The 16,464-nt window shown below is 33.0% G+C and overlaps 1 protein-coding gene across 1 annotated transcript in view; it reads left to right on the top strand.

Moving 5' to 3' along the window:
- The window catches only part of tusc3 (tumor suppressor candidate 3), a 99,570-nt gene that overhangs the window by 46,527 nt on the left and 36,579 nt on the right, over positions 1-16,464 (top strand). The window contains exons 4-6 of the mRNA XM_051114080.1: positions 113-253; positions 9,201-9,341; positions 10,028-10,117. Of these exons, the coding sequence (XP_050970037.1) occupies positions 113-253; positions 9,201-9,341; positions 10,028-10,117 (372 nt within the window). The remainder of the gene's footprint in view (positions 1-112; positions 254-9,200; positions 9,342-10,027; positions 10,118-16,464) is intronic.

Here is a 16,464-nt window from a genome sequence, read left to right as displayed (position 1 = left end):
TTTGTGCTCTTGTTTCGCTTCTATTCATCATTCCCCTCCCTTCTCTTCCCCTCTTATGCTTCCTGCTCGTTTTCTCATATGCTCTCCCTTCTCTCTCCCCTTTTTTTTGTAGCTGAACATGAACTCTGCCCCCACCTTCATGCATTTCCCAGCCAAAGGGAAACCGAAGAGAGCAGACACCTTCGACCTCCAGCGGATTGGCTTTGCGTCTGAGCAGCTGGCTAAGTGGATCGCAGACCGCACTGATGTGCAGGTACATCTGAAGTTATGCAACACAATATGTTACTGTACTACTGCTCAAAAGATTGGGATCCGTACAGTTATTTATTTATTTATTATTATTTTAAGTATTCTATATTTTTATTTATATTTGTTTATATTTATTTGTTTATATTTATTATATTATAAGTTTATATTTATATAATATTTAAAATATATTTAATTTAATAATTTAATTTATCGTCTTAACAAAGATGCATTCAATTTCTCAAAAGTGACTGTAATTACAAATTTCTATTTAAAAAACAAAACAAAAAAAAACCTCTTTTCATCAAAGAATCCTGGAAAACATGACAGTTTTTAACATTTAATAATAAGAAGAAGAAGAAGAAGAAGAAGAAGAAATGTTTCTTGAATACCAAATCAGCAAATTAGAATGATTTCTGAAGGAAAAGTATCACCACACTCAACAATATCACAAGTATAGTCAAAATACAATTGTTGTTATTATGTTTTATTAATATATCAAAACATAGAAATAGAAAACAGCTCTTTTAAATTGTATTTTTTTTACTTTTTACGTTTTACATTCTTGGTTCTTGAGCAGCAAATCAGGATATTAGAATGATTTCTGAAGGAAATCAAGAATTTTATTAAATGAAACAATCATTTTCCACAAAAACAATCAAATAAATAAAAATTAAGAAAATTACCACATGCAACAATATCACAAGCATAGTCTAAAATATAATTATTTGTATTATTTGTATTAATATATCAAAATATTGAAATAAAAAACAATTATTTTAAATTGTATTTTTTACATTTTACTTATTACATTTTACATTTTTGGTATTTGAGCACCGAATCAGGATATTAGAATGACTTCCGAAGTAAATCAAGAATTTTATTAAATGAAACAATAATTTTCCACAAAAACATTTATACTGTTTACAATCAATGGGGGGAAAAAAAAGAAAAAGAAAAAAGAAAATCACGACATGCAACAATATCACAAGTATAGTCAAAATACATTTTTTTTATTATGTTTTATTATTATTATTATTATTATATCAAAATATTGAAATGGAAAACAATTATTTTAAAATGTTTTTTTTTGTTTTGTTTTTTGTTTTACATATAACATTTTTGGTTCTTGAGCACCAAATCAGGATATTAGAATGATTACTTTTTTATTAAATAAAAAAACATTTTATTAAATGAAAGTCATTTTCCACAAAAAACATCATTTATACTGTGTACAATCAATGAAAAAAACATGAAGAAACTTACCACATGCAACAATATCAAAAGCATAGTCAAAAATTTAATTTTTATAAATCTATTTTTTTATTATTATATTAAAATATTTAAATAGAAAACAGTTATTTCAAATAGTAATGTTGTACGTTTTTATAGTTTTATTGTATTTTGGATCAAATGGCCTATGTGACCATATGAGACTTTCAAAAAACAAACAAACTGTCCCCGGCAGATCACACTCATACCTTTTACACCTGTCCTAAACTGAATTCTTTCTGGTCCTCTTTCTTTGACACATTGTCAATAGCTCTTAATGTCTGTGTGAAACCCTGCCCAATAATTGCAATTTTCGGTGTTTCCCCTGTTGATGGTTTATATAGCAAGTATCATGCCGATATTATTGCTTTTGCCTCACTTGTAGCCAGAAGACGAATACTACTACCTTGGAAATCCCCATGCCCTCCTGCTAGTCTTTCTTCGCTAAAGGACTTAATGTCTTTTCTGCATTTGGAAAAAATTAATCCTATGCATTCCTTTGTTGAGACTACACCTTCATTATAATTTTCCCCCCAAATATATTTTTTATTTATTTATTTTTATTTTATATTTATTTATTTATTTATTTATTTATATATATATATATATATTTTTTTTTTTTTTTTCATTAATTACTTAATTATTTATCTATTTATTTATTTTTCTTTCCCTTGTAGTTTTTGTGGGATAATTTGGGTTGGGTAGAGATAAGGAAGATGTTCTGGTTATTTACATAACTTTATTCATTCAGGTTGTGTTGTGTTTCACATATGCCATGTATATCTTGTTTTTCAAGAACCTGCACAATAAAAAAAAAAAAAAAAAAAAAAAAAAAAGTTTTAAACAGATGTGTAAAAATCCCTTAACATTTCATAAGTGTTCCCATTACATTTTTTAGCATATGTAGAAATAATTTTGTGCATTTCATATTACTCTAGGTGCATTTCAGTGTTTAGCACATAGGTGTAAATGCATCACTATCATAATGTACGTGACTGACAGTCTTTTGAAATGTAAAAAACAGCTGTTGAAAGCAGGATGGCTCTGCTTCCCAGACACATTTATTTGCGATCCGTCTAAAGCAAATTTATTTTAGCTTTTTCCTGATGCATGAAAAGCTGTTTTTAAGAAAATATTTTTTATTTATTTTACTGCTCAGTGAAAGTTTGAGAAGCAGCTTTTAAGAGCAACATAGCAGACACCAAGATAGGAAGAAATTAATCTCAGTACACTTTTTGACATTAACGAGTAACATCTTTGCTTCCCCTTACTTGGAAAAGCAACCTTTTTATGAAAAAATAGTTTGAAGCTTTTAGCGTAGTAACGTATATAATTATATAAGCTCTTGTATAACTGATGCCAAAAGCTTGAAAGTGTAATTATGTGTCTAACATCAGTCACAAATGTGGTTTGAGGACAAATATAAACACTCTTTTGATTAAAGGATTTTTCTGTGCTTTCAACAATTACGTTATTGGCTTCTGTAATCCTTGCTTTGTTTTGATTGTCTAGACGAGTAAGCTCCCTTCTGCTCGCTTGGTAAATTAAGGTCGTATGTCAAAGTATTTCTCTTTCAAAAATAAAAAATAAAAATCAGATCAGTGAGGGAAAAGTGCAAAGTGAGGGATTCACAAAGTCTGCGAAGTAGAACCGAGCAGTGCTTTCGTGCGAAAGCAGACCCCGATATGTGGTCTCCAGGAAATGGAGACAGATAACATCTGATTTCCCCATCATGTTAACATAGATTTTCCCTCCAGAGAAGCTCTCATTGAAAAATATCACCGGCACCTTAATGCGTTTACACACGGCTGCCTCGGAGCACTGGCACTAATTCAGTTGCCTTATTAAGACACTACCACGGTTTCAGCTTTAATACTTTTGAATAAGTCACTTAAGGTATATATATCACCTTCAGGGAAGGGCTGAGTTATGTTGGAGTGGATAAAAAGCTGCTTTTTTTTTTTTTTTTCAAAGGAAGATTTTCCTTCGATGGAGCACTCTGATTAAGAAGCGCTGTGTAGATTACAGCGCAGGTCATATGTCAGTAAAGCGCTTCCCTCCATGAAGTTGGACTCGTTATCTTTGATTCATCTCCAATTCACATTTCTGCAGAGGTGCAGAAAACCTTTGCCTTGTGAACTGCGTTTTTTTTTTTTTTTTTTTTTTTTTATCTTAGCTAAAGGAAAAACCTTTAAATTTTTTCTAACCTTTAGAAAAAAAAAAAAAATAATAAAATAAAATAAAATAAATAAAACGTTTTTTTTTTTATAATATAATATAATATAATAATAAAATCCTTTGTCACTAATTTTTAAATGTAGAAAAAGGTATAATGCAAGTATAATGCAAATATAATGAATGCATCAAATTATTTTATTAATTGTATTTTTTTATTCTTTTATTTTATTTCCTCATTTTAATTTTACATCAAATAAAAAAAACAGAATGCAAGTGTAATGGCTACATTATTATTATTTTTTTTCATTTTATTTTTATTTTTCATTAAAAATGGCGAATGCAAGTATAATGAATGCATCAATAATTTTTTTTTTTTTTTTTGTTTTATCTTATTTTTGAAGTAGAGAATGCACATAATTTTTTTATTTTTATTGTATTCTTTTATTTTAATTTTATTTCAATTTATTTTTAAGAAGAATGCAATAATAATAATTTTTCCTTTTATTTCATTTAATTTCATTTTTTCATTAAAAAACATTTTTATGCAGTTATAATGAATGCATCAAAATTATTTTATTTTAAATGATTTAATTAAATTTTTTTTAAGTAAAGAATGCAAGTATTGTTTTATGTTATTATTTTATTTTATTACTTAATTTGAATTGACTTTTTTAAGAAGACAGAATTCAATTATAATGGCTGCATTTTATTTTAAATTTTCATTTTATTTTATTTCACTTTATTTTATTTTAACTTACTTTAAAAATTAGTTTAAAATTGTTATTTAAAAATAGAGCAAATGCAAGTGTAATGAATGTATCTCAATTATTTTATTTCAATTCATTTTTTTTTTCATTTTAGAAATAGAGGGAATACAAGTATAATAAATGCATCAAAATTATTTTATTTGAAATGATTTAATTCAATACCATTTTTTTAAATTTTGTTTTGTCTTGTTTTTCTTTTAAAGTAGAGAATACTTTTATTTTAATATTATCTATTTTTTTTTAAAGAAGACAGAATGCATCTATAATTGAATCAAAATTATTATTTTTTTTTTTTTTTTATAAAGTAAAGAGAATGCAAATGTTATGAATGCATCATTTATTTTATTTTATTTTATTTTATTTTATTTTATTTTATTTTATTTTATTTTATTTTATTTTATTTTATTTTATTTTATTTTTTACTAAATTGCCATGCCATTAGCCAAATTAGCTATTAGTCTGTGTCGACCAGTTCATGCGCATAGGAGCAGTGCTCGTTCACCCCCTGGAGTAGACAGAATTATAGATGAAGTTGGCCATTTTTATCCTAGATTAATCTGATCTGATTTGGAGGCAGCAGCAGAAGCTGTAGTACACGTTTTGAAGGGAAACATTAAGGCCTTGAACGACAGGCACTAAACGTGTTTACAACCCTCTGGGTCTCGCATCACACCACTCATAAATAGAGAATCCTGGGCGTCCAATGCGTCATAGACTTACTAGCCCTCTGGGTCTACTTTTGGCCTAAGGCAAAGAAATCGTATACAGGGAAGGGAGGGACCGCCAGCCTTTGCTGGAATGAATGCATTCACTAGACAATGGCAGTGTGTGTGAAACCTAAGGAAATTGCCTCCCTGACACAGTCAGTGACTTCACCTGCAGTGGTTTTGAGTGAAGTTTTCCTTTTCAGAAAATGATTCATTGAAAGTCACACATTCAGACCATAACATCTTTTGATGTAAGAAAATTTCAAGTGTTGAAAGCAATTTAAAAAATGACATTTCTAGATTTAAGGCACAATTTTGCCTGTTTCACTGGACACTGAATGTCCTCAACTTAAGCTGTTGTGTTATGGTGAAGGCTGGCCTTGAGATTGCAGTGCTTAACAACTGCATGTGGGCTGTAGCTATTGATTATTTTAGTAATCAAGTATTCTACCGATTATTCCATCGATTAATCGAGTAATGGGATAAGAAGTTTTTCTTTATTAAAGAGTAATACTACATATACAAGAGAAAATAAGATGAGTCTCTTAAAATAAACAACTTTGTTTTCTCTTTAGAAAAATTAAAATTTTTATTGCTGAAATTGCATACATTAATAACCATGAAAACTAAACCCATATTTACCCAAATTACATTCAAAATGCAGATGCAAATATATCATTATTTATTTTATTTATATATATATATATATATATATATATATATATATATATCATTATTTATTTTATATATATATATATATATATATATATTACTTTAGAAAAAGAAAAAGATAAACATTACAACCTAAAACGAAGGCATAAATCAAGAAAGTTACAAATGCATAAATAATATTTTGATATTTTAAACAAAACATTGAATACTGACTAACATGTATTTGTAAAATGAAGATACCTTAAATGTGATATCAAAACCACCAGTAGGGGTCAGCAAGTCACTGTTAAGTGATTGAGTCATTGTGATTGAACTGAATCGTTTAACGGGTGATTTGTTCAAGAACGGAGCACCGTCATGTTGCTCAAAGACGCAAAACAGTGCTGTGGAAATGGAGCAAAAACAGGCAATATGTTGTATAAAATGTAAGTCTCTTAATATTAACTTCTTGTTTATTGATGAACTGTTGCATAAAATCAGTATCACATTTGTAATCATGCTAATGTTTAATATTGACTAACTTCCTAACTTTCTGTGTGTCACAGAGAGAGAATGAGACAATCAACATAAATGACACTTAGTCTTTAACAAAACATAGCTAACTTAGGAACATCATAACTAACCACCATTTGTTTACTCTTAAATGTGTCCAGCATTTATCGGTTTGTGCGACAGTAATAATGGTTCATGGGGAAACACAGTGTTCTGTGTGTAGTTAAAGTAAATGGACTAAACGAATTCTCTTTTTTGTATTCGAATTCGAGTTTTTTTATTCGTTTCAGCCCTAACTGCATGTTTACTTCATTTTGATAATGGAGTGAGGCTCATGGATTTTTCCTCATTATTTTTCTTGTCGGTCTTGAACAAACATAACTGGCTGCAATTGTCAGAATACTGTCACCTTCTTTTCATGTCTCAAAACCTATTTTAAAAGACATGCATGTACCAGTTTCTGAGAAATAATGTATTTATGGTCAAAACCTATTTTTACAGATGTCCATTTACCAATATATTAGAAGTTGGTCATTCATTCATTCATTCATTCTTTTTTTTTTTTTTTTTTTTTATTCTGACCATAAATGTGAATTTTACTTTTGTTGGCAATTAAAAAAATAAAAAAGTAAACCTTTTAAACAGTTTTATAATTGCTGAAATTCTAATGTAATTATATAATAAAAGAATAACAAATATTTTAATGTTTATTTTTAGGTCGCTTATTAAACTTAAGCTACTGTAATCTGTCATACTATGGAAGCCCATTTCCCCACTGAATAAAAATTGTTAAGAAAGGTTATTGCCACTTTTTATCTCAGAATTGTGAGATATAAACTCACAATTGTGAGTTATAAAGTCAAAGTTGTATGATATAGACTCACAAATGTGAGAAATAAAGTCATAATTGCGATATAAAAACATTTTTCTGTCAGCACCGATACCCTTGTGGCACTTTTGCTCTACGGGCATCCCAAGTTCGAATCCCACCTCAAGGACCTTATCTGATCCCGCCCCTTTCTCTCTCTCCCACTTCACGTGCTCTCCTGTAAAATCTGTCCTATCACAATAAAGGCAAAAAGGCCAAAAATAACTCTTAAAAAAAAAAAAAAAAAAAAAAAAAAAAAAAACATTTTTCTCATAAATGCAAGTTTATCTCACTTTTTTCCTCGCAATTCTGACTTTTTTTGCAAGAAATTGTCATAATTGCGAGATAAAACCAGTTTATATCTCGCAATTCTGACTTTTTTTTTCCTCAGATTTGTAAGATATAAACTCGCAGTTGCGAGTTATAGTCAGAATTGCATGATATAAACCAGGGCTGTGCACAGACCTTTTGAGGGGCATGTGCTGAAACTGAAAAAAGCCCTTCTGTTTGGTTTTATAAGCTAATTTGTATTATTTGGTTAACATGTTTATGCATGTCATTGAAAAGAGGGGACGGTAAAGTTTTGCCAAACTATATTGAAATATAATTTGAATAATTATGTCACACAATTCCAAAAGAGAATTCTTAGAGGATTATAAGAAACTTTAGCCATACAGCATCACATTACGTTTTCATCAACAGGTTGCAAAGTTTGTTGTAGATAAATAGGTGCTCAGTTTTTCCTGTTGTAAAATACTGTACATTTGGCCAAAATCTAATTTTTTAAAAGAGATGAAATGCTACTGTATGCACAGGCTTTAATTGTATTGACTATAGACCAGATAGCAAATGCTAGCCCTCTCTCTCCGGTTCCACATGTCTCAGACCTCAAATACATAAAATATGAGCCTCTACAGACAGAGTTTCTTGCGTAAAGAATACACTGTTCTTATTCAAACAACAAGATCTTTATTTACCCTTGCAAGACTTTGTTCAGCTCAGCTGCTGTGGAACTTCACTCTGTCAAGATAGAGAGGATGGAGTTATGAGGTTGTTTGACTGACAGCTGAGCGGATTTATTGAAGAAAAAAAAACAGCACCACCAAAAAAAAAAAGGGTACTTCGGAGTGTAAGGGGAAAAAAGGGCATGTGCTCTGCACAGGTTGAGCCCTACCTGTGAACGTGGCTGATATAAAGTCAAAATCGCAAGATAAAACCTTTTTTCTCACAAATGCAAGTTTAGATCTTGCAATTCTGACTTTTTTCTCAGAACTGTAAGACATAAACTCGCAACTGTGAGTTATGAAGTCAGAATTGCAAGATAAAAGCAGCATATTTCACAATTCTGTTTTTTTTTCTCTCACAATTCTGACTTTTTTCTCAGAACTGTGAGATATAAACTCGCAATTGCGAGTTATAAAGTTAGAGTTATAGAGTTGTGAGAAATAAAGTCGTAATTGTGAGATAAAACCTTTTTTTCTTGCAAATGCAAGTTTATGTCTTGCACTTCTGACTTTTTTTCTCAAAATTATGACTTTTTTTATCTCAGAACTGAGATATAAACGCACAATTGTGAATTTTTTAAATTTCTATTTTGAGGGGAAAAAAGACTGAGATGTTCTTAGAATTGTGCTAATAACTAGCAAATTTTGACTTTATAACTCACAATTGCAAGTATATATCTTACAATTCTGAGAAAAAATGTTAGAATTACAAGTGTGTATCGCTCAGTTCTGAGAAAAAAGTCAGAATTTTGAGATAAAAAGTCAGAATTGTGAGATAAAAAGTCAAAATTACCTATTTTTATTTTTTAAAACTAGTGTCGGAAACGGGCTTCCATAGTGATCCTGACATGATTTTAATATGTTTTCATGATGACATAACGTCACGTGTTGCATTTATTGTTCATGGAGCACTGGCATTGATGAGTTCATTGTTTCTGAAATATGAAGTGTTTGTCAAAAGTTTAACACTTGTTTGTTTTTTTTCTTTGCCCAGATTCGGGTCTTCCGGCCACCCAACTACTCTGGTACCATCGCTTTGGCTCTGCTGGTGTCTCTCGTCGGTGGGCTCCTCTATCTTCGCAGAAACAATTTGGAGTTCATCTACAACAAGACTGGCTGGGCCATGGCCGCACTGGTGCTTAATGTTCATTATTTAGCCCTAATTCAAATTAAACTGCAGGAGCCATGCTTAGCGTTGAAAACCGGCCAGATCAAACAACAATGCATATCTTGGCAGCGGTACAATGGTCAGCTCTCTCTGGCCCTAGAACCATTCAACTAATTCAACAACTTCAACACTTTTGCTATTGCTTTATAAGGTCCTTTAATAAAATAAAACCAGCTGACCATGAAGTAAACCTAGATTAAAATTATTTATAGAGTTTTTAAGCCATAAAATAGGCCAATTTATTGAATCTAAACCCAAGTTGATGCAATAAAAACAGAAGACAACAGCTCAAGGGGACAAAATAAGCTAAAGGCATAGAGTCTGTGTGCTTCTTACCACCTGAGGCCAAAATTACGTGCTGTGTCTTGCATAAAAGTTTAAATTTAAAGTGTTGTGCTGTCTGTAAATTGTAGAACTTAGGCTTTCAATGTTTATTCCCCAAAGTCTGAAGGTGGTTGACCTTTACTGCTCCAATGGATAAAGTTTGTTATCCACCTTATTGATTATAAGCGCAAGTTGAGGAAGGTTTTTCACAGGCTATAAGAATGTAATCAATCTTTATTGTTCTCTCTGTCTGTTTGTCATTCACATTGTATCACCATATCACTCAGCTAATATACTCTCAATCTCTCTCTCCCTTTTCCTCTCCACAGTGTGTGGTGTTTGCCATGACCTCAGGTCAGATGTGGAATCATATTCGTGGGCCTCCGTATGCCCACAAGAACCCTCAGAACGGTCAGGTGGTAAGTGCTGCCCGCCTTCTTGTCTCAAAGCTCCGTATGTGCCGCTCCACTTGTCTGAACTTTTCTTGACTTGGTTGACTTTGTGTCTGTTTATTAAATGGCTATCCATCATATGAAGTTTTGCTAACCGAAAAACAAACTTGAGTTCTACGTGGTATATCACCCATCTAGTCAATTCTTAAGCAGTGAATCCTGTGGAATATTAATTCCTACACAGGGTACAACCTACATTCATGAATAAAAAATATTGCACTTGGTGTAAATAAAACTGGCGCCCAAATAGTGGGATAATGCCAGACAGAACTACGAAAAATGTGAGTTGGATGTTAAAGAATTGACCTGGAGGGTAGAGCACATGCATTGGTATTTTTGCGCAGACGACCCGAATTTAAATCCGGCTTGACATTTTCCGATCTAACCGTCCTTTCCTTCAGTCTACTCCCCATCCCTTCGTGTCTCCAATCTCATTGTTTCTAGGCATACAAGGCAAAAACGGTCTACTATACTTATAAAAAAAAATGTTATAATTGTATACTAATTTTATACTTATATATATATATATATGCAACACTTCTTTCCGGTCCTCAAATCTGATTGGCTGATAAGAGTGGCGATATTAGAGTGATATCAGAACTCCAACAGCCATTTCAGTTTTCAAGTTGCCATATTTCTCACAGTGAATGTCATGGCGGACGCCCAAATCCACTACAATGTTAAAAATAATATAGTTTTGTGTCTGAATGTAGTTTTTAGGTGAGAATGTACTTATTTGGACTTAAAATATTTGGACTCCAGGAACCCGCCCAAGAGCGCCTCAGCTCGGCTCAGATTCTCTCTAAGAATTTACAGCTGGCTCAGATGTCTTTGTAGTGGTTAAACATGAGAAGTAATTTGTTTTGGGTAAATCTAACGTAAATGTAAATTCAATGCTGTATGTCAGCTGCCTGTGTACTTTTGACTGAATTGCCTCGCAACTTTTATGATGGCTGTTGTTGTTGTTTATTAAATATTATTCTTCAATAAATAATCATTTATATAAGTAATGGTAGTATTGTATTTAGTGTTAGGAAACAGTGTGTGTGTTTTTTCATGATGGTGATTTTCGTTACATTGTTCCGCCATTAGATGGCAAGAGACTGTTTTACTGAGTCAGCAGTAAAGACTTTTAAATTGAAAAATACACTGTTTTGACCAGCTTGTATGCAGCCAACAAATGCACAGAGCAGCGCTGTCATCAGGAATCACCCTTAACAGATAAAAGGATAGTACAAGCCTATCGGATATTGATTTATTGTGATATGAGGTTGATCTGAAGAATGAATGCTGTATCAGATGTCGGTAATCACGATCGTTCAGTCAATCTCTCTCTCAATACTAAACATAACACACGGCTTTTAATACAGTAATACAATTTGCTTTCAATGAAGCAACTCAACATTCCTTCGTTACTAGTTCTAAAGTGACGTTTTGATTTGAATTTGTGGCGAAAGGAAGTAGTTCTGCAAAAAAGAGGAAAAGACACTCAGTTGTTAATTAGTTTATGTATTTGAGATATGGCTATATATCAGCACGCTGTGATTACCTGCAGCACTCGGCTTGCGGCCATGTGCCTACTGTTGATTCACAGCTGTGCCAATATACAGCCATATCTCACATCTACGAATGTGATATTGCTTATATATGTAAATATATGAGCCATATCCCACGAGTAGCAATGGCTGTATATCGGCACGGCTGTGATTCGGCCATAGGTAATCGCAGCATGCCGATATACAGCCATATCACACTGCTACGAGTGTGATATTGCATTTATACTACGGTCCGACGACATGAGTATGTAAATACACAAGAAACAACAACAGAGTGTCTTTAAAAACCCTCTTTTGTGTGAACTACTACTTTCCGCCATTGATTCAAATCACAGTTTGACAGTTTAACAGCTGAGCCTGAGCCTTCGTTACTAATTCAAAAATGTCACTTTAGAACTAGAAACGAAGGAATGTTGAGTTGCTTCATTGAAAGCTTATTGTATTACTGTATTAAAAGCTCACTGTATTATGTAGAGGAGAGTATTATGAGTAGGGCTGTCACAAACTAATATTTTGGTAATTGAGTAATCTGTCAACATTTACTGTGAACAGAGCCACTCTAAGATGCAGGTAACGTACATGCATGTAAATAATTAAAGTGCATATTTAAGCCTGCATCACATGTATTTATTTAATTAAATCTTTGCGTTGGTAAATTCTTAATAGCATCATGCTTTATGATTTTTATACCATTTCCAGCATTTTGCCAAAAACTCAACACGGGCAAAATGCAATCAAGGATTTTTTTTTAATTGAGTACTCGATTAGAATCAAGGAATCGTTGCAGCCCTAATTATGAGAGAGATGGACTGAGCGAGTTTGATTACCTGCTAAAGAGACATCAGAGCCAGTGTCAAATTCCTGAAGAACTGGCCGAAGTAATACTGCTCTTGGCGGGTTCAGAAGCGCTGAACAGCCGCTGATGCCCTAGAGCTCACATCTCTGAAAACATAGAAGCAAATTATTAAACAGACGTTATCTTTATTAACAAACTGTATGTTTGAAGTCTAAACAAGTACAATCTCCTAAAAACCCTAAAACTCTGAAACTCATTCCATGACACAAAAACAGTACAATCTTTAAGATTATGGCGGATTTGTGCGTCCGCCATGACACACGCTTTGAGAAGTACCGGTGAAATGGTTGGAGTTCTGTTATCGCTAGAATATTGCACTCCGCTCAGCCAATCAGATTCTAGGGCCAGAAAGAACTGTAATATAAATGTTTTTAAGAAATGTCCTGATGTTACCTTTTTAACAACCTAATTTGGTACGCCCATGGTGGATGTTATCAGACTCGGTTATTATGGCCAAGGCTTGTTGTTAATAGGTACAATCCTGCAATATATTTACACAGCAATCCGCAGCAGCTGCACTCACCTGCTGTTCTGCATCCACCTCTTATTGGCTTATAAGTGATCCCTCCAGTCAATAACACAATAAATCTGAAATGATTAAGGCCTTTTAATTATTAAAACATAAATAAGGAGATCAGCTTCTTTCAGTGCATAATCCTTCCCAGTACTGCTTCCTCACCGTCCTTCATTAAGCTCTACACAGGAAGTTGAAGCTGCGTTTCTTTCTCTAATAGCCCTCTGAGGCAGAGGTGAAATGAAAATGCTGATGACATGGGGAAATTAAAGTCACTGAAGTAAGGTTGTAACATCTAACCTCTGCTATACAAACGAAACCATTAGCCATTGTAAAATTATACCCTTACTGACTTAAGACCTTCATTCAAATTTCCTTCCAAAGCCTAGTCTTAATCGACAATTAAACATTTCTGCTTCAAAGTGGAGCAAAACTATTTAGCCATATTAGGTAGTATTACTGTTATTGAAGTTATTTAATGGGACAGTTTACCCAAAAATGAAAATTCTGTTATTAATTACTCACCCTCATGTCGCTTCAAAACCCGTAAGTCCTTTGTTCACCTTTGGAACACAAATGAAGATATTTTTGATGAAATATGAGAACTTTCTGACCCTGCTTAGACTGCAACGCAACTGCCACCTTCAAGGCCCAGAAAGGTAGTAAGAACATCATTAAAATGTGACATAAGTGGTTCAACCTTAATTTTGTGAAACTGTGAGAATACTTTCTAACATTTTAAATGTAAATACAGTATGTAAAATGTGTGTTGTATAATATATACACGACATGCATCAATACCCAGTATGACAGTTTAACGTTTAGTGACTGTTCCTGTGATATGAGAGGCCACAGACCATCTGTCTAACTGCCGTATTTCAACATGATGTTTCTGGGAAACTAGTGCAGTTTTAGTCTCCATCTGGACCCACAAGTCTTTTATTAACTGTACTTGAGGTCCTCTGGAGCTCACAGTTACAAAGTTACGATGAAGAGCAGAACCAGCAGGTACTGTATGTCACAATATGTGTAAAAAATCATAGCTGCATGAAAGCCACATTCAGTGACTTAAAAACGAACTATAAGTAAAAGTTAATGTATAGTCTGTTATGTCTCATAAAATAAACGCCAACACAAAGCATGAAATCTGAAAGATGAAATATTGATTTCAATTTATTGTATTCTGTCGGCAGAGAGCACAGTGTTGGACAAAAGTTGGACAGTTATACAAGCATGTTTGACCATAGAGTGTCTTGTTTTGTCAGAATCAAGAATCCCAGTCTTGCTTGTTCGTTCATTTGATTTGGAGATATAAATACATTAATACCTTTACACTTAGTCCCAAAATGAGATGAGATTCTATAAATAGGAAAGATATCTCCCCAAATGCCTGACTTTTATAAAAAGCTCACAGTCTTTAGGAAAAAGACTGGAATCAAAAAGGCAGAAAACAAATCAGTCTAAAAGCATCTTTGAATGACAGTTAAGCCAGAGCCACAGAAGCTAATGTACTATAAATTGTCAAAAATCGTGTGTCTCATTTGTTGTACAGGATTGGATGGTAAATGATGGTTCATTTATTTGGAGGATGTGCTGGTGAAGAGATGATGAGGGGGATTGTTGATTCTCTTATTCTGTTATTGTTTTATGACTCTGGTTCTGAATCCTCTTACTTTGAGAATGTGGCCTGAAGACAGCCTTTATGAAATATTCAGGCCTGAACATTGATCCAGAGACATAAACACACTGCTAACAATGCTATGAATCCAAGACTCCAGGCAGTGAGCGTCTATAGCTCACAACAGGAGGATTTCTGGATCTGTCGTCCTCTAATCCTCAAGCTGGACCTGAAGGGGACATTTCTATTACTGTGAGAGTAGTGTAAAACTTGTTCTTAATGCACCAAAAAATCCAAAAGTTAAGCAAGCAATGAGCAAACTCTCAAAGAATCTGCAGAACCACTCTCTGTAATCTTTTTTCATACACACACACACACACACACACACACACATATATATATATATATATATATATGTGTGTGTGTGTGTGTGTGTGTGTGTGTGTGTATGGCAAAATCTTCCAATCTTCCATTTTGCCAGAAGGACCTTCTGTCCAAAGAAGTTTTTATTGTTAACTTTCCCCATTTTAGCACGAATATCGATTTATTGTTTATTAACTAACATTAACAAAGATTAATAAATAGTGTAAGAAATATATTGTTCATTGTTCGTTCATGTTAGTTACATTAACTAATGTTAGCAAATGACACCTTATTGTAAAGTGCTACCAAAAATGCAGACCGTAAGATACTTTTTTCAAAAACATTAACAAAACTCTTAATTATTTTAAACTTTTGACCACTAGTGTATGTGTGTATATAGTAATCATTTGTTTTATTCTAATTAGTTGTGTAATTTAGCACATATTGAATAGGCTGCTTTTAATTTTTGTGACTGTTGAGGGTCACTGGAGTTCAGTGGCCTATGTCAAAAGCAATTTATATGATATTACTCTTGTTGTGTGTAGCCTCATATTTTATGCGACATAGCCAAAGCATACATGCAATTAGTTGTTATCACATAGAAAAATATTATTCTTTGCTAAAAGGTCTCAGCCGTACACAAAACTATAGCATGTTGCTGAGATAGATTTTTGGTCATCATTTATGGCTGTGCATCGAAGTGTGAAATTAAAAAAAGTGGAAAGAGGTTGTGTGAGAGACAGTGGTTGGGGGGAAAAAAACATTACCCTGATTTTCTAAACTAAACGCTACATTTGCATGAAATTATATTTCTCTTGTCAGACTCTGAAAGTGCCATTTCCACATTTTTTCCGGCTTCATCCTGCAGCCCAGAGCAAAACCCATTTAGAGACTAGAAGGTTGTTTTGATAATGAAAGCATCTGACTGCTTACTGACGAAATGGCAAGGCAATGTGAGGTGAAGCTACGCATCCACTTGTGCTTTCGCACCTTAGGACAGATCACATGCACGCATACAAACACCTTGCTGTGTTGATACTCAGGATGAACGCGCTCTAGGCCAAAAGAGCTGAACAATTCTCAGTGTTTTCCTGCCTTGCTATAAAGGCATTTATTTCTTCCACCTTCTTTTTTTTTTTTTTTGGACTGCATGGACATTTCAATAATTATCAAAATGCCATCCAAAAACTGAAACAAATGTGCTTTTGATAAACTCCAAAGTAGCTGCATTATTCCAATTCAAATCATTCACAATGATAATTAAGTGAGTCATTAGTGACTTTTCACTTTGAAAAAGCATAGTTTCTCCATTGTAAATTAGAAAGTCACTCTGCTCTGCTCACAAACACAGGTTTGGAATGTTAACAGACAGGTTGAGTGATATAAACTGCTTGACCAATCAAATTA

Source organism: Labeo rohita, chromosome 1 (genome assembly GCF_022985175.1).
Source record: "Labeo rohita strain BAU-BD-2019 chromosome 1, IGBB_LRoh.1.0, whole genome shotgun sequence".
NCBI classification, from domain to species: domain Eukaryota; kingdom Metazoa; phylum Chordata; class Actinopteri; order Cypriniformes; family Cyprinidae; genus Labeo; species Labeo rohita.
The sequence above is the reverse complement of the archived record's forward strand: the minus strand, read 5'-3'. Positions and strand labels throughout refer to the sequence as shown.